We start from the raw sequence: 26,678 nt of genomic DNA, 5'->3' as shown, positions 1-26,678 counted from the left end.
AGATAAAATAGAAAAAAATCTTTGAAAATTTTGAAAAAAATATCAGGTTTGAAAATGAACAAAGACAAAACTTTCATACCGCTGTTAGGCATCTCAGAAGAAAAAGTTACAATACCTTTTTGGTAAAGTAGTAGAAGACATTCAAATATTAGGTATAACTTTTCGAGGTACAGGAAAGGAATTAATAATAAAGAGATTTTAAGTAACATGTGCCGATACGTTTGGTATCAAGAGCCTTCAGCGTCGCATCAGACAGCAATGCATCTGTGCCCGCTGCTTAGATCTCCCAAACAATCCAACAGGAGAAGAATCGCGGGAAACTGCAGAAAAAAATGGTTTGCATGAGATGACAAAGTTTTGTCAAGATACCACTTGAGTACCCTGACCGGACACAACACCTTGTCCTCTAGAATATAGGAAAAATCTGACGGCTTAAATGGACCTCAACAGAGCCAGTAGAAATTGTGTTATTCTTGGCTATGACTTTTGACCTTACCATGTGAACTTCAACTGCAGCATAACATGGAGGTCTCCTAAGTACATCTTCAACCCAAGTTTGGTTGATAATGACTTATTTTTGCAATTTTTGCAAAGTTATGTGTCATATTTGTTTATGACGGACGTACATTTGGATCCCTTAGTCTCGCCTTCACCACTAGTGGGCGAGACAAACAAACCAAACCTCAAGCACCGAAGTAATAAAGGACAGCAATGATTTTGGTACAAAGGAAAAGCAATAAATACGCAAAATAAATGTATTTTGGAAGTGTACTTAGCTCTTTCAAGCAGAATCATCCTTTACTCTGTGAGATTTTAAGAGATCTATTTTAAGTAACATTAAAAGTTTGTTGAATATGTGGAAACAGTCGGATCTTACTTAAATGGGCAAAATACAATTGTTGAAAACATTTGCACTATTGAAAATAATTTTGATATGGTCACTTACCCTGGTATCATCATGGGTTCTTAATGATATTGAGATGTTAATGTTTGAATTTCAATTGAATGGGAGAGACAAAATAAAATGGAATGTTATGTGTATGGATTACGACAGAAGGGGGCTTAAAATGATAGATTTTCACTTATTTGTATGAGCGCAAAGGATATGTGGCTAACGAGGCATACCGCCCTTTCACACGGTAAAAAAAACTATCGTAATTTGAATGAAGATTCCAGTTCAAAATAAGGCTAATGACAAATTTTTAGCATGTGTGAAACCAAACTAGAATCCCGAAAGCTTAGCACAATCACGAATTCAAATTCTACTCCGGAGGTGAATTCCAGTTAAGTTTCAGGGTACCAATTTTCCGTGTGAAAGGTCCGTTGATTCTAAAGATGTATTGCAATCATCATTACAATGATGATTCAAGATTCATGGGTGAAAAGGCCCTAATACTAAGAGATTTGAAAATAAGGTGGAGATGGTTTTTCATATATAGGATACGTGAGTTTGGGGGTTTACTAATGCTCTTTTGTAACATATCTTTAAATTTGTGCAGATTGTCTCTACCAAGCTTTTACATAAACATGTGGAAATAAAGGGTGATACAAAAGATGCATTACTTAAAAAGGAAAAGGAAAAAAAGAAATGAGATATTCTTCAATATCAAGTTCATGTGTTTGTAGGACACATGTTATTTTAAGAAAGTTTATTTCTTAGATTCTTAGAAATATTAAAAATAACATCATCTCGTTGAATTTTGAATCATCTAGAGCCTTCCTGAGGATGGGGTTAAAAAGAATGAGATAGGATACAAAGAGTGGTGGTGGTTTTCCTCAGTAATAGGCATAATACATGTATACACTGTCCCACATGTGCACATCAGTGTTGGTAATACTCAATATGGTAATTTCATGATTTCACAGAGTTATGTCAACGTTAATAAACTAGATCTAGATCAACTATGATATGGTGACAATCAATTTTAATTTAACCCTAATTCTCCCGGGGGGGGGGGGGGGGGGGGGCCATTATGGCCCCCCCCCCCCTCGACAATTTTTGCGATATATCTGCTGCGCAAAATTTTTTGACCTCGCCGCTCACTGACTTTTTACTTTCAAGTCTCGCGCAAATTTTGAGACCAAATTTGTGACGCCCGGGTACGCGGTTACGACATTACGCAACATTATGTAAGTGCATGTCAGACCCAAAATTGCTCATAAACGTGATTTCATGTACAAATCCAATGCAAATTGTGTATTTGGCCAAAATTCATAAATGTATCATTATTTCTACTTTTAATGATTAAACTTAATTAATTTTGCCTTGTTTATGATTAGAATTAAGTCTGGAACGATTTCCATTGAAAAAACAATAAAAAACAAAAAGTAAAAAAACAAAGAAATACATAAGAAATTTAAAAAACAATAAAATACATGAGAAATCGGTCTTGGTACCAGAATTTTTTTCATTCACAATTGTTAGGAATGCTATAAAGAATATTTTCACCAAAAAATAGCATTCTAGGAGCTTTATTTAGTGAATCAGAGCAAAAAGTATGATTTCATGAATAAATTAGCATAATTAATTCATATAAAATAAAAATATATGAATTCAGTGAAATTTAGCAATGCAACTGCGTAGATTACGTCATTCTCTACCATCATGCAAATTTTCGTTGTGATCGCGCAATCCACTGCTGAGATCTTAAGGGGGGGCCATAATGGCCCCCCCCCCCCCCCCCCCCCGGGAATGACAAGAATCAGAATACCCCGGGAGATTGAGGGTTAAAGGAGAATGAAACCCTTGAAACCAGCTGAATCCATATCAAAGAGAAAATTCAAAGAAACATATTGTTGAAAGTTTGAGGAAAATTGAATGAATAATAAGAAAGTTATGAGCATTTGAATATTGAGATCACTAATGCCATGTAGATCCTCCTATTGGCAATGCGACCAAGATCTGTGATGTCACACACGTACAACTCCCTCATTACTTTAGTACTTATTTCACATATATTCTCACTTTTATAGAGTCTATCACAAGGTGAGGTGTTCTCTTTATGAGAGGACAAGTACAGAGGTTTCACAACATTATATCATTGATGAATCGTTTGTCATATGATTAGAATGAGCAAAAAGAGATGTTTTGGGGTATATTTTCAGTGTCCAAAAGGGGAGAGTTGTTCATCTGTGACATCATAGATCTTGGTCGCATTGCCAATAGGAGGATCTCCATAGCATTAGTGATTTTGACATTCAAATGCTCATAACTCTTCTATTTCTAGTCCTATTTTACTCAAACTTTTGTTGATCTTATTCTTTGATTTTTCTGCTTTCACAAAAGCTAACTTGCTCCAAGAGTTTCATTCTGCTTTAAGGACTTTTTAATGAAAACAATGTTTGCAAATACATATAACTAGCTTTACCCTACATAATTTTGTTTTTACCTGTTCTACAGTTTGGGCTCTCTTTGTACCTCTCTGATATACACATAACAATGGCACATGCATTCTCTATGGCTTCTGCCATTGCTTGTAGTGTAGAGCCATACATACAGTCAACATCTACCCAGAGTTTGTAACCAGCTCTCTGCAAAGAATCAAAACAAATTTTTGTTGCTTCTGCTCTGCAATCAAAAAAGGAAATAATTCAGACAGGCATTCATTAGTTATAGATATGAATTTCAAACTTCTATCAAGACAAATCTCACAGGAAAATCCTCAGGGAGAATTGCCTTCTGAAAGGAGGTCTTCCCGGGAGAGTTGTACATGTATGAGCAGAATAATCCTAACAATCGCAAACATGAAAATACTTACCTGATTCTCTTATTTACAAGATAATCTAATGTATTCATATACTTTATTCTGGTTTGTGTTTCATGAACTCGCCCTTGAATATATGTATACAGAATTAATGCGCAACAGCACCATCTCCCACTAGACTAAAGCCATGCACTTCTGATTGTATCAACCCTATGTCTTCCTCTTTATGAGCCTTCGCAGTAGTGACATGTCGCCACGCAAGGCAGGGGGATGGCGGTAGGGATAGTAGATGGATACATCAGATTATCAAGTATTAAAATAAACAAGTGGAATGCCTCTGGCGGTCTCACCTGCATCACGCGATTCAATATAGCAGCAGTACTGACTTTGAAAAACACCCTTTTAATAATTATTCACAAAAAACACCATTCACATGACATTCATTGACATTTGACCTTGATAATGTGACCTAAAACTTGTCAGTGATACTTGATTACCCCTATATCCTCATGTTATACACTATATCTATAAACTTTGAAAGTTATGACAGCAATCTAAAAATTACCTCTAAAATGGCCAAAGTTCAATGACCTTAAATGACCTTTGACTTTGGTCATGTGACCTGAAACTCGCATGAGATGTTCAGTGATACTTGACGACTCTTATGTCCAAGTTTTATGAACTAGACCAATACACTTACCGAGTTATGATGGTAATTCAACAAATACCCCCAACATGGCCAATATCCATTGACCTTTGACCTTGGTCATGTTACCTGAAACTCGCACAAGATGTTCAGTGATACTTGGTTACTCTTATGTCCACGTTTTATGATCTAGACCAATACACTTTAATACAGAGATATGATGGTAATTCAACAACAAAAAACCAACATTGACAAAGTTCATTGACCTTACATGACCTTTGACCTTGATCATGTGACCTGAAACTCGCACAGGATGTTCAGTGATACTTGATTACTCATATGTCCAAATTTCATGAGTCAGATCCATAATTCAACAGATACCCCCCATTATGGCCAAAGTTCATTGACCTTTTACCTTGGTCATGTGACCTGAAATGCGCACAGGATGTTCAGTGATACTTGATTACTCTTATGTCCAAGTTTTATGAACTAGACCAATATACTTTCAAAGTTATGATGGTAATTCAACAAATACCCCCAATTTGGCTAAAGTTCATTGACCCTAAATGACCTTTGACCTTAATCATGTGACCTAAAACTTGCACAGGATGTTCAGTGATACTTGATTACTATTATGTCTAAGTTTCATGAATCAGGGGGGCGTTTCATGAAAGGACTTGTCGGACGTTTTATCCGACAAGTCCCATTTTATCCGACAGTTACCATAGTAACAGTACCTCTCAGCCAATCAACATCAGAGAAAGATGTCAGATCTAACAACTTGTCGGATGAAAATGTTGATGAAACACTCCCCAGATCCATAAACTTTCAAAGTTATGATGGTAATTCAAATTTGGCCAAAGTCCATTGACCCTTAATGACCTTTGACCTTGGTCATGTGACGTGAAACTCATGCAGGATGTTCAGTAATACTTGATTAACCTTATGTCCAAGTTTCATGAACTAGGTCCATATATTTTCTAAGTTATGATGACATTTCAAAAATTAACCTTAGGTTAAGATTTTGATGTTGATTCCCTAAATGACCTTTGACCTTGGTCATGTGACATGAAACTCAGGCAGGATGTTCAGTAATACTTGATTAACCTAATGGCCAAGTTTCATGAACTAGGTCTATATACTTTCTAAGTTATGCTGTCATTTCAAAAACTTAACCTTCGGTTAAGATTTGGTGTTGATGCCGCCGTCGGAAAAGCGGCGCCTATAGTCTCACTCTGCTATGCAGGTGAGACAAAAATCAGGTTAGTATTTTCATGATTTACTTCAATACTTGTGATGTGTCCATCTACTTTATGCTAGACCAATGCAGGTAAAATCATAGGAAGTATGTCAAAAACCAAGGAAGTAACTAAGTTCTAGGGATGTGCAGATGCCACTGTCTTCAAGACGGAGGGCGCAAACCTCTCCTCACCAGAGGAAATGTCCTTCAAGTAGGACGCATGAAGCAGCCCTCAAAAAGTCGTCTAGGGGAACACCATGAAAAGGTGCCCAAGATAGGGCCTTTAGCATCGCATCAGACAGCAATGCATCTGCACCCGCTGTTTGGATCTCCCAAACGATCCAACAGGAAAAGAATCGCGCAAAACTGCAGAAAATGGTTTGCATGAGATGACAAAGAGTTGTCAAGATACCAGTTGAGCACCCTGACTGGACACCACACCTTGTCCTCTAGAATATAGGAAAAATCCGAGACAGCTGAAAGGGACTTCAACAGAACCAGTAGAAATTGTGTTATTCTTGGCTATGACTTTTGACCTTACCATGTGACCTCCAACTGCAGCATAACATGCAGTTCTCCAAAGTACATCTACAATTCAAGTTCGGTTGAAAAGTGACATATTGTTGCAAACTTACATGTATGTGCCATAATGTTTGTGATGGACGGTCAACATTTGGATCCCTTAGTCTCGCCTTCACCTCTGGTGGGCGAGACAAAAAACCAAACCAGCACCAGCACCAAAGTAATAAAAACAGCAATGATTTTGGTGCAAAGGAAAAGCAATAAATATGCAAAATAAATGTATTTTGGAAGTGTGCTTAGCTCTTTCAAGAAGAAACCTCTATATTCCGCGAGGGCCCAAAAAAAAAACAAAGAGAAAGACATGGTCTTGTTATAATAGGAAGTGCATGGCTATAGTTCAGCGGGATATGGTGCTGTTGCGCATTAAATCTGTGTACATATATTAAAGGGCGAGTTCATGCAACACAAACTAGCATAAAGTAGATGAATACATCACTAATAATGGAGTAAATAATCCATATTTTTAAATTTTGAAATAGAGATCAGAAATAGGAACCGAAAATAAGAATTTTTTTGCCCAATTGATTGTGCGCCCGGCAGCCATTAAGCAACGCCAGATTGATGTTGCTCTATCCCTTAAATCATTGAACGCCGAACAGGGAAGCAGCAACTCCCATTTTTTATCGACTCTTGGTCCAACATGGCCGGGCTTGAACTCCCGACCTTCCATGTGAGGTGGACACTAACAACTGAGCCAACATACTAAAATAGTAACCTATACATGTAGTAAACTACCTTTATTTCATCTCTCATTTGAAGGATCAATGGTTGATTATCCCACTGGTAGCTGATCATCACATGCTGCCGTCTGCTCTGAACGCTCTTCATTGTTCCTGCACCTGAAAGTTTAAAGGGTCAAGTAATACATTCGGTTAAGTTGAAAGGATAGTCAGGTGTCAAGTATATCCAAAAATCGAAGACGGCTCTAAAAATGGGGGTCTTAAATGACTGTTGTTACTTAAAAGCGGATATAGAACATTATAAATACACCTTGGGGTTATTTTTTAGGTGTCTACACTAGGGTTTCAAGGGTAAAAAAATACTTTGGGACTGGTTACCATGATATGCAGTTATCCATTTTGGGTTTTAAAATGACTGCTGTTACTTAAAGGACAAGTCCACCCCAACAAAAAGTTGATTTGAATGAGAAGAGAAAAATCCAACAAGCATAGTTTCATCAAAATCGGATGTAAAATAAGAATGTTATGACACTTTTAAGTTTCGCTTAATTCAACAAAACAGTTAAATGCACATCCTGGCTGGTATGCAAATGAAGAGACTATGACGTCATCCATTCACAATTTCTTTTGTATTTTATTATATGAAATATTCTAATATCTCCTCATTGTCAAGTGCAGGCATGAAAATTGGCTATGAAAAAAAAAGCTGAAAGGGTTTTGGAAATGTCGTTGAAAAGACGGTGGGCGAAACCCACCGGGCGAGCGGTTTGCCGCTCGCTGCTAATGGGTGGGGTCCAGGGTTTTATCAATTTTACAACTCCAAAAACCTGTTTGAGTTGAATGATTGTAATGAAGTATTTATATGGATTTTTTGTCCAAAATTCAATTAAAAAAAACTAAAAAATACTAAAAAATCAAGTACCGTAAACCGGGGTGACTTTGGACACCGGGGTGACTTTGGACAGCACATTCAGCTTCTTTATCGGTCTTCCACCGGTCCGATATGATATGCGCGCCCGGTCGCTGCATGCCCGGCGCGCCGGGTTGCCCCCAGCGATTGCAAGCACACCACTGCTGCACTGCATGCACAGAAACGTAAAACACACTGCGAAATACACGTGTAGAGTTGAGATGTGCTAGATAAGAGATTCCTGCGCAATCGTTGTAAAGGCCGAACGTCATATAACACGTAAGATATGCTAAAACATTTTAGCGCTAAAAATCGGAAATTAAAACGCGGATTTTAGGAGTAAAAAAAATGGAAATTCAGCAAACAAAAACGCGGAAATCCGCGGAAACGCGGAGAATTTTCATGCCTGCAAGTGATACGATTAATTCCTCCCTGAACATGTGGAATTAGCATTGTTTAATACTATATGATTCAGTCAAGTTGGTCCTAATTGTCATATCTATAAAAAATGAAATATTGTATAATTCAAACAATAAAAAACAAAAGAAATAGTGAGTGATGAACATCATCGACTGACTCACCTAGTTTTGCATATCACTGTTTTGTGAAAAATAGCGAAACTTTAAAATGTCATAACTTTCTTATTTTACATCCAATTTTGATGAAATTTTCAGCACTATGCTAGTTTGATTTTTCTCCATTTATTCAAATCAGCATTTTCCAGAGGTGGACTTGACCTCTAAAAGTGGACTTGACTTTTAAAAGCGGACATAGTTCATACAATATCCACCTGTGAGAAATAATTTTGGTGCCCACACTTAAATGCATATAAGTTATCATATTGTTTTATGAGTTGGTAACACCACCCATTTTTATGAAATTTTAGAATCTACCTTGGATTTTTTGACAAATGAAATACATCCTTGTTACTTGTCCCAATGTATTATTTGACCCTTCATACCACAGTTAAAAACCAACATTATTTCTCACAGATTGATATTGTAGAACTCTGACCATTATTGAGTGATAAGATGCGTTTAGATGCGTTTTTGGAAAATTCTCTTGGATTTTTAGGCAAACTGGACAACTGCATATCAATGTAACCAGTCCAAACGTATTACCATGAAAACCATGGTGTGGACACCCAAATCATATCTCCTTGGTGGATTTTAAATGAACTATGTCCATGTTAAAAGTAACAGCAGTCATTTTTAGACTCCGATTTTTGGAAGCCATCTTGGATTTTCGAAATACTGGGCCACTGACTGTCCTTGTAACTAAATTTCTGATATTTAAAACCATTGTTTAGACATCAAAATCATATGCCCTTGACGGATATTACATGAACTATATCCATTTGTAATTAACAGCGGCTATTTTATACTAAATTTTGCATGCCTCCGGGGACTTTTGGACATACTTGACCATCGATTGTCCAATATCCCAAAGTATAATTTGACCCATTTAAGCATGGTATAGACACCAAATTCATATCTCCCAGTGGCGGCCGCACAGAAGCGTTGTTAGCGTAACAGAACACTAGCAGAAGGGCCAGTCACATCTTTCACGGGCGACCACTGTCTAGACGCATTGTTTTCACTAACAGAGCACTAGTAGGCCTACCGGTATCAATAATCTCACAGAAGCTTAGCCGAATTCCTAAAAATCTAACAATAAAAGGCCCAGCAGAAGCTAACAGTGGCGCTAATGTTCATACAAATCACTAACAGTGCCAAGGGCGCCAATAGTGACGATGTTAGTGAATAACTTCTCCCTTTAAAACTTGTCTCCCTTTTTTATACCAAGTAATTTAAAATATACCTCGACCGAATTAAAGGGGTATTTCGGGCCCACACAACAATATACCTTTCAGCCGTATACTTCTTTCGCCGCTGGTCAAGATAACACTGAACTAGCTATCAAAAAGCTTGAAGAATGTATTAATGATGTACTAGATTGGATGTGCTCACACTCTCTTAAAGTAAATAATGCTAAGTCTGAATTCATGTTGCTTGGTTCTAGGGCTCAGTTATCTAAGTCTAATGTTTGCTCCATAAAAATAGGATGTTCTGTAATCAGAGTTTCAGATAAGTGCAGAAATCTTGGGGTTATGTTTGATGCTAATATGTCCATGTCTACCCAGGTCTCTAGTATATGTCAATCAGTACAGTACCAATTACGGAATCTGGGGTTCATTAGGAAGTATCTCATTAAGTCTTGTACAGAGAAGATTATACATGCACTTATTACAGCCCGTCTTGATTTTTGCAATGCTTTAGTATATAATGTTTCACAATCTCAGTTAGATCGCCTTAGGAAACTCCAACATAATGCTGCCCGTATCGTCACCATGTCCCCCAAGAGGAATCACATAACCCCCATTCTCAAATCTCTTCACTGGTTACCTGTTGTACAGCGCATTACATTTAAAATCCTCCTACTTGTTTTCCATTCTATTCACAGAACTGCACCTCAATACGACTCTTCCTTGATTACTCCATACAATCCCTCTCGCAACCTTAGGTCTTCTAGTTCATTCTTACTCGCTGTACCACAATCTCATAATTCATGGGGGGATCGATCATTTCAACATGCTGGGCCTTTCCTATGGAATAAACTGCCAATAGAAATCCGCAATATTTCTTGTCTCACCACTTTCAAAAGTTCTCTTAAAACCTGGTTATTCACGCAAGCTTTTAGGTAATTGTTATTCCACCCCTCTTTTTAGTAGGTTTTCTTTCTTTCTTCCTTCCTTTCTTTTTCCTTTTCTTTTCTTTTCTTTTCTTTATTGCGCCATGAGCATCTTTTTATGATGGATACCGGCGCATTACAAATGTTCATATTATTATTATTTATTATATACGAATAAGGAGTAAAATTAGATGAGCAAATTGCTGAAAATTTCATCAAATCTGATAAAAAATAACAAAATTCTTGAATATTAAAAATCTTAAACTGTTTTTTTGCAAAAGATATTACTGAGCAGCATGTGGCCATGAATATGTAATAAATGGAATGATGATGCCATATCCTCTAGCTCTTTCCCCTTTTCTGAATTTATTGAAATGAACTCATAATTGTCTCCAATGTGTGTATGTCGACTGAGTAACAAAATGATGATCTTTGAAGCAATATTCTGGGTGGACAAAATTTAAATAAACCTAATTTTGTATGATACAACAGACCCTCATTGCCTATTCCTGAAGACATGAATATAAATTTCACCGAAATAGGGCCCAACACAAAATTTAAGATACCATAATTTTTTGTATTCATTTCCAATTTTCATCAATTTGTCAGTGTTTTGTTTGTCTCACTTTACTGTTCAAACCGTATTATTTTCTTCAGCCAGAAGTACCCCTCTATAAAGAATTGGTATATAGTGGGGAATGTTGATTAGTGCCAAGATATGATCCTTTTCATCAAGATTTTTTTTCTTCCAAGATATATCATGTTTTTAAGTGTTTGAAGACATTTTTAAGAATAGACCCTACATTAGAAAGAAGAACAATAGCTGATGGAATTTATCGCATGATAATCATCATTAGCAAATACTCTATCATGAGCATGATGAGTGAAGTCTGTGAAGAGCATTTTCAAACAAAAGAAATTGATGAAAAGTGGGATTGCATTTTTTTTTGTACAGAATCTCCATCGTAATATCATGATAGGCTAATTTTCTTGATCGTTTTAAAGCTTATTCGATATTTTTTTAAATTAAATTAGTAAATATATATTTACTACTTGTTATCACTCATGTTTAAAATGTAATAATAAGTAAATTTTTGTAGGCCTATATATAATAATGAATTATATTCCTTTACCCTTTAAAATTTTAAACTTGTAGGAGGTGCAAATAATCATAACTAAATCTTAAGTTAAATCTAGATCACTATGCACAAATTGTAGATTTTGCCTAACTCAAATCACCAAACAACACTCGCGCCTAACGGCACCTTAACAGTACTTTCTGTGCCTTCTATGCGGTAATTCTACCCATGTTGTTAGTATCTGATTTGTTAATGAATAATAATATACAGATTGTGATGTCAAGCGTTGATCCCAGATGTAAATAAAGCATTACTTTGACATTAGCCATTGCGGCGACGCTAACAATGTTTCTGTGCGGCCGATACAGGTGGATATGATATGAGCTATGTCCAATCTAAGTATCAACAGCCATTTTAAACTCAATTTTTGGAAGCCATCTTGGATTTTGGGACACACCAGACCACTGGCTGTCCCAATGTACTACTTCACCCTTAAAACCATTGAATAGAAACCAAATTAAAGCCACATACATGTTAGTATGAATTGTGGATTTTTAGCCTACGGCAGCCATTTCGGGCGCCATCTTGAATTTTCCTGGTACCTGGAGTGCTAATACTCACTCTAACTTGTATCAATAAATTTGTTTATCCACTGGACCATGGAATATGAACCGAAATAGGATTCTTGGGTAGATAATGAGTGAGTACTATCCATTTTCTGTGAATGGCGGCCATCTTGAAAATAACTACTTTCCTGTATGCGGATTTTGGTAGATTTTTAGTATGTTATTCCTGAGGTCAAAAACTGCCAGAAACAGTTGAAAAATCATTTGTTGCAATTTGTTACGGGTCAAACCATATATTGACCCGTCTATGTTACAGTAGATGATCCTTCTTTACATTTTACATCATTGGCACTTTTAGCTGGGCTTTAATTCTTTGAAAAAATTTACCTTCCGTGCTCTTTTTCTCAAGGTCTGTCTTTTCACCTTCTTTGTTGATTACCCACAATGCACCGTGAGCTGCCTTTGAGACCTCCGGCGATGAACTTACTGAGAGCTCTTGCAATATCTCCATGCAATCTGTATTAGTTCTCAGTTTCTCACTCACATCATCACAGAATGCCAAGCTCCACAATGCATTCACTGCAGCTTCCTGTGCCACTGTAGTTTTCTCATGTAGCATGTTTATAATGAGAGGAAGACCTCCAGCTTCTACAATCTATTAAAAGAGAAGATGGTAAATCATCTTATTGATGTTAATGCCTACTTCACTTGCATATTTTGGTACATACCATGCATTCCATCAGACCCCATGTTTTCAGTCTGCCAATTTTTCTTGAACTTCCCTAGACCCGTTCTGAGACTAAGGTCACCTCCCCCAAATTAGCCTACTCGGTGACCGGGTGGCGAGTTTTTAGCCAATTTCGCCCAGGCACCGAGTGGTGGCCATCCGGGCACCACTGGTTTTGGGGGCATCGCTCAGTCGCCGCTCAAGATCTAGCGCGGAGTTACCCCGCAAGAAAGTGAAATTTTATAGGGGGATATATGTTATTCAGAACTACTTGATGCAGTTAAACAGATTAAATTGGGTAAAGCGCCTGGTCAAGATAGCTTTACAGCCGAATTTTTAAAGTACTTTATAAATGATATAGGAATTTATTTGTGATGAAGTGAGAAGCATGCTTTTTTGACCGGCGAGTTATCTCTTTCACACAAGGCAAAAGCGATTTTGTGTCTCGCCCACTTATGAAAATAACCAGAAATATCGTGATTTGCAAGGGCACGCAACAGAATTGTATCAAAACTTCATTATGAAATGACTGGGATGGAATAACACTTGTCATAAGAGTCTTGCACATAAACTTTAATGTTGACCTGAAAATGAACTTTGTCCATACCATGTGACCTCCCAATACAATAGCATGCAGATCCCGTTAGTACATCTACCATTCAAGTATGGTTGAAAAGTGATTCACTGTTGCAGGGTTATTAGTCATAAGAGATTCTTGCACAGAAACTTTAACGTTGACTTGAAAATGACCTTTGACCTTACCACGTGACCTGGGACTGCAGCAAGACATGCAGGTCTCCTAATTACATTGCAATCCAAGTTTGGGTGAAAAGTGACTTGCAGTTGCGGAGTTAGGTGTCATAAGAGAGTCTTGCATGTAAACTTCAACGTTGACCTAAAGATGACCTTTGACCTTACCATGTGACCTCCAACTGCAGCATAACATGCAGGTTGCCTAAGTACATCTACCATCCAAGGTTGGTTGAAAAGTGATTTACGGTTGTGGAGTTAGGTGTCATAAGAGAGTCTTGCATGTAAACTTCAACGTTGACCTAAAGATGACCTTTGACCTTACCATGTGACCTCCAACTGCAGCATAACATGCAGGTTGCCTAGGTACATTTACCATCCAAGTTTGGTTGAAAAGTGACTTACGGTTGCGGAGTTAGGTGTCATAAGAGTCTTGCATGTAAACTTTAACGTTGACCTGAAAATGACCTTTGATTTTACCATGTGACCTCTGACTGCAGCATAACATGCAGGTCCCAAACTGCCTAAGTTCATTTACCATCCAAGTTTGGTTGAAAAGTGACTTACGGTTGCGGAGTTAGGTGTCATAAGAGTCTTGCATGTAAACTTTAACATTGACCTGAAAATGACCTTTGACCTTACCATGTGACCTCCGACTGCAGCATAACATGCAGGTCCCCCAAGTCTATCTACCATCCAAGTTTGGCTGAAAAGTGACCCACGGTTGTGGAGTTATGTGTCATAATATTTGTGACGAACGGACGACATTTGGATTCCTAAGTCTCGCCTTCCACCTACATGTATGGTGGGCGAGACAAAAAGGGGTAACTTTTATGCTTTTCAGATATTGAATTCAATTTTTTTTTCAATTTAAAGAAAAAAATGACAATTACAATTTATTCAGTGCTCAAATGGATGGACAGCTACAATTCTTCACTAGATTGTTTGCGATTTATTTTCTTAGTTCTTATTTGGCCTCAATTGCTATCGCTTATGTCAGGAAAACTTGTTACACATTATCTGAATGCAGATATAATTTGAAAACTGTGCCAAATAGCGGTAAGCAGGAAATAAAATATGGTGAAAAATTGTCAAAAGCCGTAGATTTCATAGATTCAAGCTTGCAGAATAGATATTTATGATATCTCTATGTGACAGAAGTGAAGAAAATAAAATGCGTAATCTGAATGGGGGAAAATCACCCACTTTTTCTGTGTACAACTATTGAATTGCACAGCTTCTAACAGAACATGACATCATGGTCTCATGGCTGGTGAAAGCATTTACAAGAAAGTCTCGTTTTGAAGCCTGAAAATTGGAGCTATTCTTAAGCATCTTAAGAAAATTGGAGCTATTCTTAAGCATCTTAAGTGATGAAAATGCATAAAGCTGGAATTTCTGTATTAAGTTGTTTATTAGCTTCCGATTGGTATATGATTTGTCAATTTCATTTTGGGGTAGGGTCTGGGTCTTTAAGACCTGCATAGCATTAGGAGCCCTGACCAGACATAAACTTTGATAAAAAAAAGAGTAAATTACACCATACCTTCTTTTTATTGTTGTCATGTGCAGCTAATCTTCCCAAAGCAGCAGTTACTTCCTGATCAGATAACCCTTGACATCTTTTGTCTTTGCTATTCTGGGCATCCTTCAAGATTTCAACGAGATACTCTATCGTGTCTGAAAAGTAGCAATTCAAGAAAAACAATTTAGGTTTTGAACTAGATACTCTATTGTATCTAAAAGAAGCAATACAATAAAAACAATATAGATTTCAACTAGATATCTCATCAAATCTGGAATACTAATTCCACATTAAACTACATTTCAATTTGTCTTAATAAGCAGGGAAAAAAAAATACATGGGGTTGGGGAGTTAGGTGTCATAAGAGAGTATTGCATGTAAATTTTAACATTGACCTGAAAATGACCTTTGACCTTACTATGTGACCTCTGACTGCAGCATAACATGCAGGTCTGCCAAGTCCATCTACCATCCAAGTTTGGTTGAAAAGTGACTTACGGTTGCGGAGTTAGGTGTCATAAGAGAGTCTTGTATGTAAACTTTAACGTTGACCTGAAAATGACCTTAACCTTACCATGTGACCTTCGACTGCAGCATACTATGCAGGTCCCAAAGTACATCTACCATCCAAGTTTCGTTGAAAAGTGACTTACGGTTGCGGAGTTATGTGTCATAAGGTTTGTGACGGACGGACGACATTTGGACATTTAGATCCCTAAGTCTCGCCTTCACCTCTGGGAGAAAATGGACACAAAATCTGATCGAAGTGGACCTTCCTAAAAGCAACACTGTCGTGTGTTGCTGCCCTCTACGTTTGTTGGACGCTACTTAGCAATTTGAAACTGCGCTCGTCGCTATTTTCAAGGCTTTTTCATGATTTTGACAACAAAATTTGGACTTTTACATAAATTAAAGCACGGATTAATGTGCTGGTAATACCTTGGTCACATTTGCCCTATGGCGGCCGTACGGCGAGTTGAAAACAGCCGTTTTATTGATTTTAATTCAAACCACCTTTATCATGTATATGCAGTTGGACAAAAAAATATTAAAACGGCTGTTTTCGACTCGCCGTACGGCCGCCGTAGAGCAAATGTGACCAAGGTGTAAGAAATTGCATTTTTCATGGCTGGTACTACATGTATGTGACGGGATAATTCCTTCAAAAATCATATTTTTCCGGTTTAATCGGGACAGTTGACAGGTATGCATTCAGTTGTCAGCGCAAGTTCTCTACTAGTCTCCCAAAATAGACCAAGTTATAATTCAAATGACAAAAAATTGTAATTTTGAAAGGTATTTCAAATGAAAAATATTTTGCAAAACATTCTTGAAAGATAGTGTGTAGTATCATGGGCAGGGCCACAAGAAATGAAAGGCACCACCAGCATGTTTGTCTCAAAGAATGCTTCATAAATGAGTTGTTAACCAAGACATAATTGGACTTTGGACTGCAAGACTGGTGACTGATCAGGCGGGTGTTTCATAAAGCTGTTCGTATAAAGTTAAGAGCGACTTTAAGAACGACTGGTGATCCTTTCTTGTAGTAAATGGTACACACCATTACATGATTGGCGATGATTTAGCGCGCAAGATTAAAGGATCACCAGTCGTTCTTAAAGTCGCTCTTAACTTACGAACAGCTTTATGAAACGGCCCCCTGGAATTATTCATTCATATGATGCAGGGGGTGGCACTTAGAGGGATGCATAATTTGAGCACTGATTTTGAAAGATTTTTAATTGGAACATTAAACTGAACTTTCATATGGTTTCTTTTGACATAGAAATCAAAGAAAAGGGGGAAACAAAAAAGGCCTGCTTTCATTTGTGAGGAACAGACAATACTCTTTACCCTAGGTGTTCAATAATTGAAACCATAATTGATGTCTAAATTTGTAACATGTGGCTTTGCCAGTTTGCTGGAGAAGTTCTTTATTTGGGAGGTCACCTAAGTAGGTCAACAATTGTGACTTACGAGACGTGATTCCTGATGAACAATCAAATCATTCGACTGTTCTTTCAGGAAATAATCAAATGGTAAAAATGGCATACGTTCCAGGCCTATTACATATCACATCAAAACAGTTTGATAATAAGTGTTTGGGTCTTGGGATGGGAATAATTGCAGACGTTTGAAAATCTTTAAATCAAGTTGATACATATAGAGAAAATAAAGGCAAGTTGTTGGCAGCATGGTTCAAGAACCCTATTTAAAACATAGTCAGGACCTGTTGTTTAATGTAGCTCTTTGACAAATTTCCTCGAATTCTTGAAAGCAAAGCGCAGCTTCAAAGAAAAGCACTATCATGCAATGTGTGTGTATCTTTACCCGGGGGGGGGGGGGGGGGGGGGCATTTACATTGATGAGTGGATACCATGCGCGACCAAAAAAAACATGTAAAAAGGATGTATTTTTCAAGATAGGGCAAGTTAGGTACGTAACGTAATAAGGGTGTAAAAAACACTAAAATAATTTTAAAAGGGTATCTATTCCGCTGGGAAAGCTACATGTTTAGGGTCAAATTTGTGGGGGTAAAAAGACTCAAAATAAAGGATGTACTTTTTGCCCCAACAGTCAACACTGCGTGCTTAGAGTCCGACTTGCGCGAAGTGTGGGAGGTGAGGCCGTATTAAACCCTATGATGTAGGTAAAGGTAAAACCGACGTCCATGACATATAACAATTAAAGTATCGCTGTACTTGTTTAGGGGTTCATTTCAGCGAATACTTGCCAAGGGTATCGTTTTGTTTCCAATACTTGTTAAGGGATGCATTTTCAGAATATGGAAAATACTTGTTTAGGGTGCTATTCGAGACCCCATGATCGTGCATGGTATCCACTCGCCAATGGAAGTGCCCCCCCCCCCCCCCCGCACGGGATCTTTACTCACACTTAGTGTATCTTCAATTGCTGGATGACAACAGATGGTAATATTTATTTTTGACTGTTGAGCCTGATCGTGAGCATTGGGGTAAAAAATTCATTTTTACATTCTTAAGATGTAATCACTGCCGGATATTTCATTGATATCTAAAGTTACTCAAATCCATATTTGTTACTTTGTTAAGGTCCGGAAAGCGACTGGAATGATTAAATTTCGAATAGGGGTGTTGAACACTGCTGTCACGGACGGACGCTTTTGAGAGATATTGATTTGGTCCTATTTTGACAGTCATTAGATTTCCTTGAGTTTTGTTTGCAAGTAATTATAGATGAAACACCAGTTTGCTAAAAATAATACAAAAGAATATTTGGAAATATTTGTCAAGGAATGGTCATACCACATTTTTATATTCATGTTTATGCAATTTTGTCCGTCCGTGACAGAAATAAAATTAAAAAATTTAATGTTCTATTGCTGGAGCAATAAACTTAAAGAAAAACATGCTCAGCTATCTCACTAGCAAAAGACCTAAAACGTGTATGTACAAATACCCAGATCAACAAATATTCATATGCGTAAGTTGAATTTGAATATTGTCACAGACGGATAAAATTTTATCACGGACGGACATTTGCATTGTGTTACAATGGTATATGTAGGGGGTTTCTTATTCAATTATTTTGTAATCGTGTTTTATCAGTTTGGGGAGATATTTCATTACATAAATCCAATAAATAGTATTGTAATTCATAAATATTCCCCCAAATAACCCCTCCCCCCAACACACACTCTCACACAAGTATGTTCATGCCCCCGCTGACAAAGTCTCGAGGGGGCATTAAATGTTGCTCTGTCGGTTCATCCCCCTAATTTCTTTCGGCATGACAATTTCAAAAATATTTGACAGATTTTAAATATTTTTGGGGTGTATGTAGATCACACTAAAATGCAGGTAATTTTCAAATTTGGAGTCCTCAAGTCCAAGCTCAAAAGTCACAGCTCATTATAGATGCAGATTGGTTTCTGGCTGATTGATAGATATTCAACGGAATTTAAAAATGTTTTGGTATGTAGGTAGATGACACTGAAATTCAAGTTCGAAATTGAAGTCTGTCGGTAAAAGGTTGAAGCTCATTAAATATGCAAATGGTTTTGGAATGATAACTTGATAAATATTCACATTGAAATCTGCAGGTCAAAGGTCACAGCTCATGCAAAATTGTTTCCACACATTGACTGCATGATAGCTGGGACATCTCTTTCCTGTGGACACAGAAAATTAGTTTTTTTTTTTTTTTCATTTTTCAAGTTTATCTGTGACATAAAATGTCCGTCTGTGACACAAAATGTCAAGCCATGACGCCAAATGGCCATCCGTGACACTGGAAATGTCCATCCGTGACAAAACTTTTTGTCCTTCCAGTAAAATTTACAGCTTGCTTCAAAATTACATTCATATGCCAGGGAAGTAAATTTATTAGATTAACATCTGCAATGAAAATGAATTGTCAGCATTGTTTTGTTTAGATAGAAACAACAAAAGACCACTGACAAGCGTAGAAACCCATTTCTATCCTGTCCGTCTGTGACAATGAATATTTAATGTATTCTATCTTTAGTAGTTAACCATGGCAACAAAATTCTATAAACATTTAATAATTTCAGTGATTCTCTTTGCAACAGATCAAGTGATCTGACTTACTGGTCCCTTTCTCAGCTAAAATCTCCTCTTGACCTTCCTCAACGATGTAAGCGAGTGTCATCATGCAAACCGCCTTGAGATAAGGATCGCCCTCAAGATACAGTTCCATATGCTCCGCCACTTTCTCTTCTCTGTAAACATGCTTGTTTCCTGGTGCCTTTGCCAAGTTGTGCAAAATATTCAGAGATGCTCTGATCAGGAACAAGACACCCTGTGGACAGATATGATACAAATACTAACTAAAAATATCACTCAAGGAGACCATGCCCTATGCTGTTACCATGGTAATGCAAATTCAAACACATTTAAAAAATCAATCTTGCATGTCTTTACCCAGGGATGAATATTTTCTGTCAATTTTCATGAGCACAGATAGAAAACTAGGAAGCAGTTTGATGCATAATGGGTTTCCTGCATTTTTGGTTCTAATGGTCACCATTGGAATACAATTTCTGACAAATGTGAAAAATTAGTCATGCACATCTTTAGCTCAAGACTTGTGTGTGTGCCAAATTTCATGTGCATAGGCCATAAAATGAAAAAAAGTTGCTCAATGCGCATGATACTTACACATTGTTATAATTTGGCATTACCATGGCAACCCAGTTTCCAACACATGGAAAAAATATGTCTTGCCCATCTCTACCCCAAGATGATTGTGTGAGCTAAATTTCATGAGCATTGGTTAAAATTTGATGAAGTAGTTCTAACCATAAAATTTTACTTAATTTTCATCACATTATATGTTGTTACCATGGAAACACTTGGTCTGACACATGCAAAATATAAATTTCACAGAACTTTACATTAAGACCAATTTGTGTGACAAATTTTATGAGAACTGCTAAAAAATTAGGAAGTAGTTCAAACTGCAAGACTCTTACCTAATTTTTGCCATAATATGTTACCATGGCAACACATTTTCAGACTTATGCAAACAATTAGTCCTGTACATCTTTACCCCAAGACCAACGTGTGTTCCAAATTTCAGGAGAATTGCTTTAAAAACTGAGGAAGTAGTTTGCACCAAATGATTTGCAACGGAAGGAGTGACAGTCGACCTTACTCTGATGCCCCCTTCAAATTTGTTTGGCAGGGGTATACAAAATTAATTAGGCCTAAACATCATCAAGACAAGACCCCAACTGATTGCAACAGTCATACACATAACATGGGCAGAGTTTAAAACACACTATGTGACTAAGATCCAATTGCAACTAAATCACAGTGTGTCCCAACCAACAACGTGCTGCAACTGTGACCCGCTTCATTGCAGACCAAATCATTTCAGCCAATCAGATTTGTCCTCGACAATCACATGATGACCAATTTGCTGTGCAAAAGAAGAGGCGCCATGAGATGCAGCGCACTGCAGAGCTATTGCATTGTGCGCGCTGGCCTCTGATGTGATTGCACTGAGATCGGATTGGCAACTTGTTTCAATCGGATCCTAGTGCAATTGCATTGTATAGTGTGTGCTGGACTTAAAGCCTGTCTTAAGTTTTGGTAAATACCCCCTGAAGTACATGTCACTATTCTATTTCATTACACAATTATATTACCGGTAATACACACGCCCCAAAACGGTTGAAGTATGAAGAAATATAAACTAAAAGTGTGTTTTATTGGATAAATTCACAGAATTTACATCAGATTTTAATTTGATTGGGTGGCCAACCATAATAGAATACATATGCGACAGTAAGGAAAGACACTACGATCACATCATGAAAGGAACACATATTTGTTAAAGCGTATAATTGGAAGTATTATCAACCCCCCCCCCCCCCATTTCAACCTATCATTGACTTCTGGTCACTAGCGTACCTACGGGGGGGGGGGGGCAGTCTCCCCCCCTGACGAGCCACAACCCATGCAAAGGACGTATCCCTGCCCCCCCTGACGAGCTTAAAAGACCTTTTTTGCCCCCCCCCCCTGACGAGCTTGAAGACCTTTATTGCCCCCCCCCCTGACGTGCTTGCTTGTCAAATTTTTTGGCGGACGGTTTTGCCCCCCCTGTGGAAAATCCTAGGTACGCCACTGCTTCTGGTAGTTTCCCCTCATTGATGAAAATCTCCAGAGTTAAACCTATTTATAAGAAAAGATGATGCTCCATTTATTTAACAATCATTGGCCAATTTCCATCCTTTAATGTTCTTTGAAAATAATGATAATAATGATTGAGACATTGTTCTGCTTGGAAACGGTCAAATAGAATAAACTCAAGATGAAACAAGTGGAGCACCTCTGGCATACTCGCCTGCATTACGCGATTCAATATAGCAGCAGTGCTGACTTTGAAAACAGCTATTATTCATAAAAGAAAACACTCATGATAATAATAAAAATACTATGTCCATTGACCTGACATGACCTTTGACCATGTGACCATGATCATTACCCGTACATGTATATGTTTCATGAACTACATCTATACATAAACTTTCTATGTTATGATGCCAATTTAACAAATACCCCCAACATGGCAAAAGTTCATTGACCATAAATGACCTTTGATTTTTGGTCATGTGACCTTAAAAACACACACAAGATATTCAGGGATACATGGTTGCTCTTATATCCCAAGTTTCATGAACTAGATCTATAAGCTTTTAAAGTTATGATGACAATTCCACAAATACTCCCAGGATCTTCAGTAATACACTATCACCTTTATGTCCAAGTTTCTTGATGTAGGTCCATATACATGTACTTTCAAAGTTATGACATTTCAAATTTGGTTAAGATTTTCATGTTGATTCCCCAAAAATGGTCTAAGTTCATTGACCCTAAATGACCTTTGACCTTGGTCATGTGACATGAAACTTAGGCAGGATGTTCAGTAATACTTGATTAACCTTATGGCCAAGTTTCATGAACTAGGTCCATATACTTTCTAAGTTATGCTGTCATTTAAAAAACTTAACCTTCGGTTAAGATTTGGTGTTGACGCTGCTGCCGCCGTCGGAAAAGCGGAGGCCAGTTTCATTATGGCAACTACCATGGTAACAGGGCTCAGCAGCCAATCATAATCAAGGTTACCATGGTAGTTGCCATAGTGGCAAAGTTACAACAGTTGCAAGTCCTTTATGAAACAGGCCCCAGGTCCGTTCGCGAAGCTGATCCACTTAATTCTCGTCAAGGTTGAAACTAGGCTCGGGCATGCCCCGGGCCACCGATTTTAATGTAACAGGGGTCTAAGACATCTAATCATGTTTCTACTGCTTTGCATTAAAAAGATATGATTGGAATTATGAAAGAGATACCCTACTCTACCCTACACGTTTATCATCAATGCCAGCAAAAATTATTGTGATGCACAATAAACAGTACAATGAAAACATATTCACAATATTAGTGAAGATTATCAACTCGTATAATAAACACTTTACACGTCCTAAAATATCTATCAAAACATCAAACTGAAGTTAAACTTGAACCCTAATTCACTAACATGTAGGCTGAAACAATTGTCCCCGGATGTCATGGAACCCGTTAGGAAGGAGTGGGGTCAATCTGCTTTCCTTTGATGCCATGCTCAACACCACAGACAAGTCATGTGCTAATCTGCATCTATTGTAGCGTGTTTATGCTTTCACTATTCAAGCCAGAATCAGCGTTTTCATACGTGATTAGTCCAAAACATGGTTGCATCCATACCCGGGGGGGCCACTTACATTGACGAGTGGATACCATGCGCGACCAAAAAAACACGTAAAAAGGATGTCCTTTTTACGATAGGGCACGTTACATACGTAACGTGATAAGGGTGTCAAAAACACAAAAATAATGAAAAAAGGGTGTCTATTTCATTAGGAAAATTACGTGTTTAGGGTCGAATTTGCGGGAATGATAAAACAAAATTAAAATGTTTTATAAAGGATGTCCATTTTGCCCCAACACTTCGTGTTTAGAGTCCGATTTACGCGAGGTGTAGAAGGTGGGGTCGTACTAAACCAAATAAGGTAAAGCCGACGACCGAAGGACCCGTAACAATAAAACATTCCTGTAGGCTACTTGTTTAGGGGTTCGTTTCAGGGAATATTTGCCACGAGTATCGTTTTGTTTCCAATACTTGTTAAGGGTAGGGTTTCACACGCCAATACTTGTTAAGGGGTGCATTTTCAGAATATGGAAATTACGTGTTTAGGGTGCTTTTCGAGACCCCATGGTCGCGCATGGTATCCACTCGTGAATGGAAGTGGCCCCCCCGGGCATCCATACTAAATTTCATTTAAACGACGTTTCAAATAACTTACAAAAAGGTACGTTTCAAAACATTGTTTGACCAGAATCAGGGTTTCTGGGGAAGTATAAACAGAACCACGATACCACGTAAACGTATTTAAATGACGTCATTTGGTACATGCTGCCGTACTTTGGCAAAAGGAAGCAAATTACAAAAGGATCATTTGTTGTAAATGAGCAATGTGTGTTCGTCATTTACATAGGGATCAATGCAATTTAACAGCATTTTTTCTTCAATATCTTTCCATAGAACGATCATTTCTTCCCCAAATTTTGCCTGAACGTGCAACATACTTCAGAAACAACAATAACTCAAATTTAAATGATGTGTCACTTGCTTCCTTTTGCCAAAGTTCCAGTGAGAAGAAAATCCGCTGGCAAATACAGTCGCATAGACAGGACATTAAAATGTAAATAATCAGAACATACTCAAATATTGAATTTTTGAACAGTGAGCCACATGAAAGTTCAGGCCCCTAGGAAATAAATGTGAATCACTGATTTGCTACACATTTCCAAATGGAGGCTGTAACAAGAGAAAACATTTTTTTTCCACAATCACAATAATTTACCTGTTTTTAGTTTGGCAGTCAGCATGGTAAGTAAGCTCAACAACATTGACTAGTTTGGGAATCTGACATCCACTTGGACTGGCTGTAATGAGGTATTGTTTTACCAAACTGAACAATTGCATCGTTTACTGTGCACATTATATGAAATTGATCCATTATGATGTGAAAATAAAGATACTATTTTTATCAAAAACGTTTTATTATTAGTCTCTATCCCATGATCATGCACACTAATTTAAAACTGGCACTGACACTGTTTAAGGCAGGAATGTACAAAGAGATACGATTGATCCAATCAATCATAACTCTATGGAAATCCATCAGTGTCATAATTTTTTCTACAGGAAATTTGCAAAATTTCCTTTGTTAACAAAGGAGATCACACCAAATTGTCAAGAAATCAATGAATTTATGGATATACATTCATATCTAGAAATTTTTTTGAACAAACATGCATTTTATATGTTGACTTTGCTGGCTTTCCATAGTTGCGATTGATCGGATCAATCGCAACTCTTTGCAAGACGGGCCCCTGGAACACGGGGTAAGTTGAAAGATTGTAATTTTCTTTACAGTGTTGCATTATTAATAGCAATAAATTGAGGGCCGTTATTGCATAAATTTATTAACAGGCGTTAAAGAAAATTACAATGTTTCAACTTACCCCGCGTTCCAACTAAACCCGATCTCCTCTACATGCAAGACATTTTCGTTGATGTTACCCGACTACAAGATATTTCACCATTTAAAAGCAACTATTTCACAAACGTTCAATTAATATCGCTAGTGTTGTGACAAGGTGCACCATTTGATTAACCTGACCTTTAATCATTACCTGATCTGATGGCCCTATCATGCAATATGCAATACTGTTATACTTTAAAGGACAAGTCCACCCCAACAAAAAGTTGATTTGAATAAAAAGAGAAAAATCCAACAAACATAACACTGAAAATTTCATCAAAATCGGATGTAAAATAAGAAAGTTATGACATTTCGCTTAATTTCACAAAACAGATATATGCACATCCTGGTCAGTATGCAAATGAGGAGACTGATGACGTCATCCACTCACTATTTCTTTTGTATATTAGTATATGAAATATTCTAATTTTCTCCTCATTGTCAAGAGAAACAAAGATTAATTCCTCCTGAACATGTGGAATTAGGTCTGTTTAATACTATTTGGTTCAGTCAAGTTGAACCTTATTGTCAAATTTGTAAAAAATGAAATATTGTACAATTCAAACAATAAAAAACAAAAGAAATAGTGAGTGAGTGACATCATCGACTCTCTCATTTGCATGTCACTGAGTTGTGCATATATCACTGTTTTGTGAAAAAATAAGCGAAACTTTAAAATGCCATAACTTTCTTATTTTACATCCGATTTTGATGAAATTTTCAGTGTTCTGCTAGATTGATTTTTTCTATTTATTCAAATCAACATTTTTCTGGGGTGGACTTGACATTTAACAATCATCAAGCGTGCATTGGCTTCATACACTGGGGAAATTAGTCTTCAATTTCTTTTTTAGATTTGTCTGTAGATACTTATTACTAGACAAATTGATTTGTCTATACTCGAGGCAAATCCTTTGAAAATTAAATAAGTGGCTCATTAGAAAAAGAAAAGATTGCATATAACCTACTGGAATCTAATCATTTCCTGATGTATCACCTCGTAAATTTGAATGAAAATTTCCTCTTATAATGCAAGCAAATTTTAATAGATTTTCACAATTCTGACAAGTTTTTTTTATTATGAGTTGCTTACTCAAAATTTTTGAACAGAATTTAGGATAATTATTTGTATAGAATATTCTATTCACTTTGAATAGCTTCTATGAAGTGCTCTTCATGAACAACAATCAATGCAAATATGAATAATTTATTTCAATTTTTACGATAGTTTCGAGGGTACATGTACATCCTCAGGAAATTGTACAATGGAATTTCCCTTTTAATAGATTTTGTTTTTGATAGTGATAAAATAATGAGGAAAGTTTATGGTCAGCTGAAAGTGAAAAAATGAACAGACCATGGAAGGGGGAAAAAACCTTGACATTCTAATTCTTTATCATTCATCGAATCTACATCTACCAAATGCTCAAGCTTCAAGATCATGTTTATAGTAAACTTGATAGTTCAAGGGAGGTAAATTATTCT

General features: G+C 37.2%; 1 protein-coding gene across 1 annotated transcript; it reads right to left on the bottom strand.

Annotated features, from left to right (window-relative positions):
* Nucleotides 1-1,709: 1,709 nt before the first annotated feature.
* Nucleotides 1,710-19,896, bottom strand: LOC129257722 (uncharacterized). Its single transcript, XM_064097955.1, has 6 exons — nucleotides 19,690-19,896; nucleotides 15,122-15,255; nucleotides 12,486-12,753; nucleotides 6,908-7,011; nucleotides 3,390-3,531; nucleotides 1,710-1,720 (listed from the first exon to the last, which is right to left on the bottom strand). Exons 1-6 carry the CDS (start codon nucleotides 19,796-19,798, stop codon nucleotides 1,710-1,712), a joined length of 768 nt encoding a protein of 255 aa, XP_063954025.1. The 5' UTR covers nucleotides 19,799-19,896.
* Nucleotides 19,897-26,678: the final 6,782 nt, after the last annotated feature.

The sequence above is a fragment of the Lytechinus pictus genome, chromosome 3 (genome assembly GCF_037042905.1).
Source record: "Lytechinus pictus isolate F3 Inbred chromosome 3, Lp3.0, whole genome shotgun sequence".
NCBI lineage: Eukaryota > Metazoa > Echinodermata > Echinoidea > Temnopleuroida > Toxopneustidae > Lytechinus > Lytechinus pictus.
The sequence above is the reverse complement of the archived record's forward strand: the minus strand, read 5'-3'. Positions and strand labels throughout refer to the sequence as shown.

What these genes read in the sequence shown, in the direction of transcription:
- LOC129257722 (XM_064097955.1), bottom strand. Translation starts at nt 19,798, where the DNA reads ATGGAACTGTATCTTGAGGGCGATCCTTATCTCAAGGCGGTTTGCATG. An exon ending in TGAGAAAAAGAGCACGGAAG is followed by an intron (nt 7,012 to 12,485) that starts GTAAATTTTTTC and finishes TTAAACTTTCAG; the next exon opens with GTGCAGGAACAATGAAGAGC. An exon ending in AAATGAGAGATGAAATAAAG is followed by an intron (nt 3,532 to 6,907) that starts GTAGTTTACTAC and finishes GATTCTTTGCAG; the next exon opens with AGAGCTGGTTACAAACTCTG.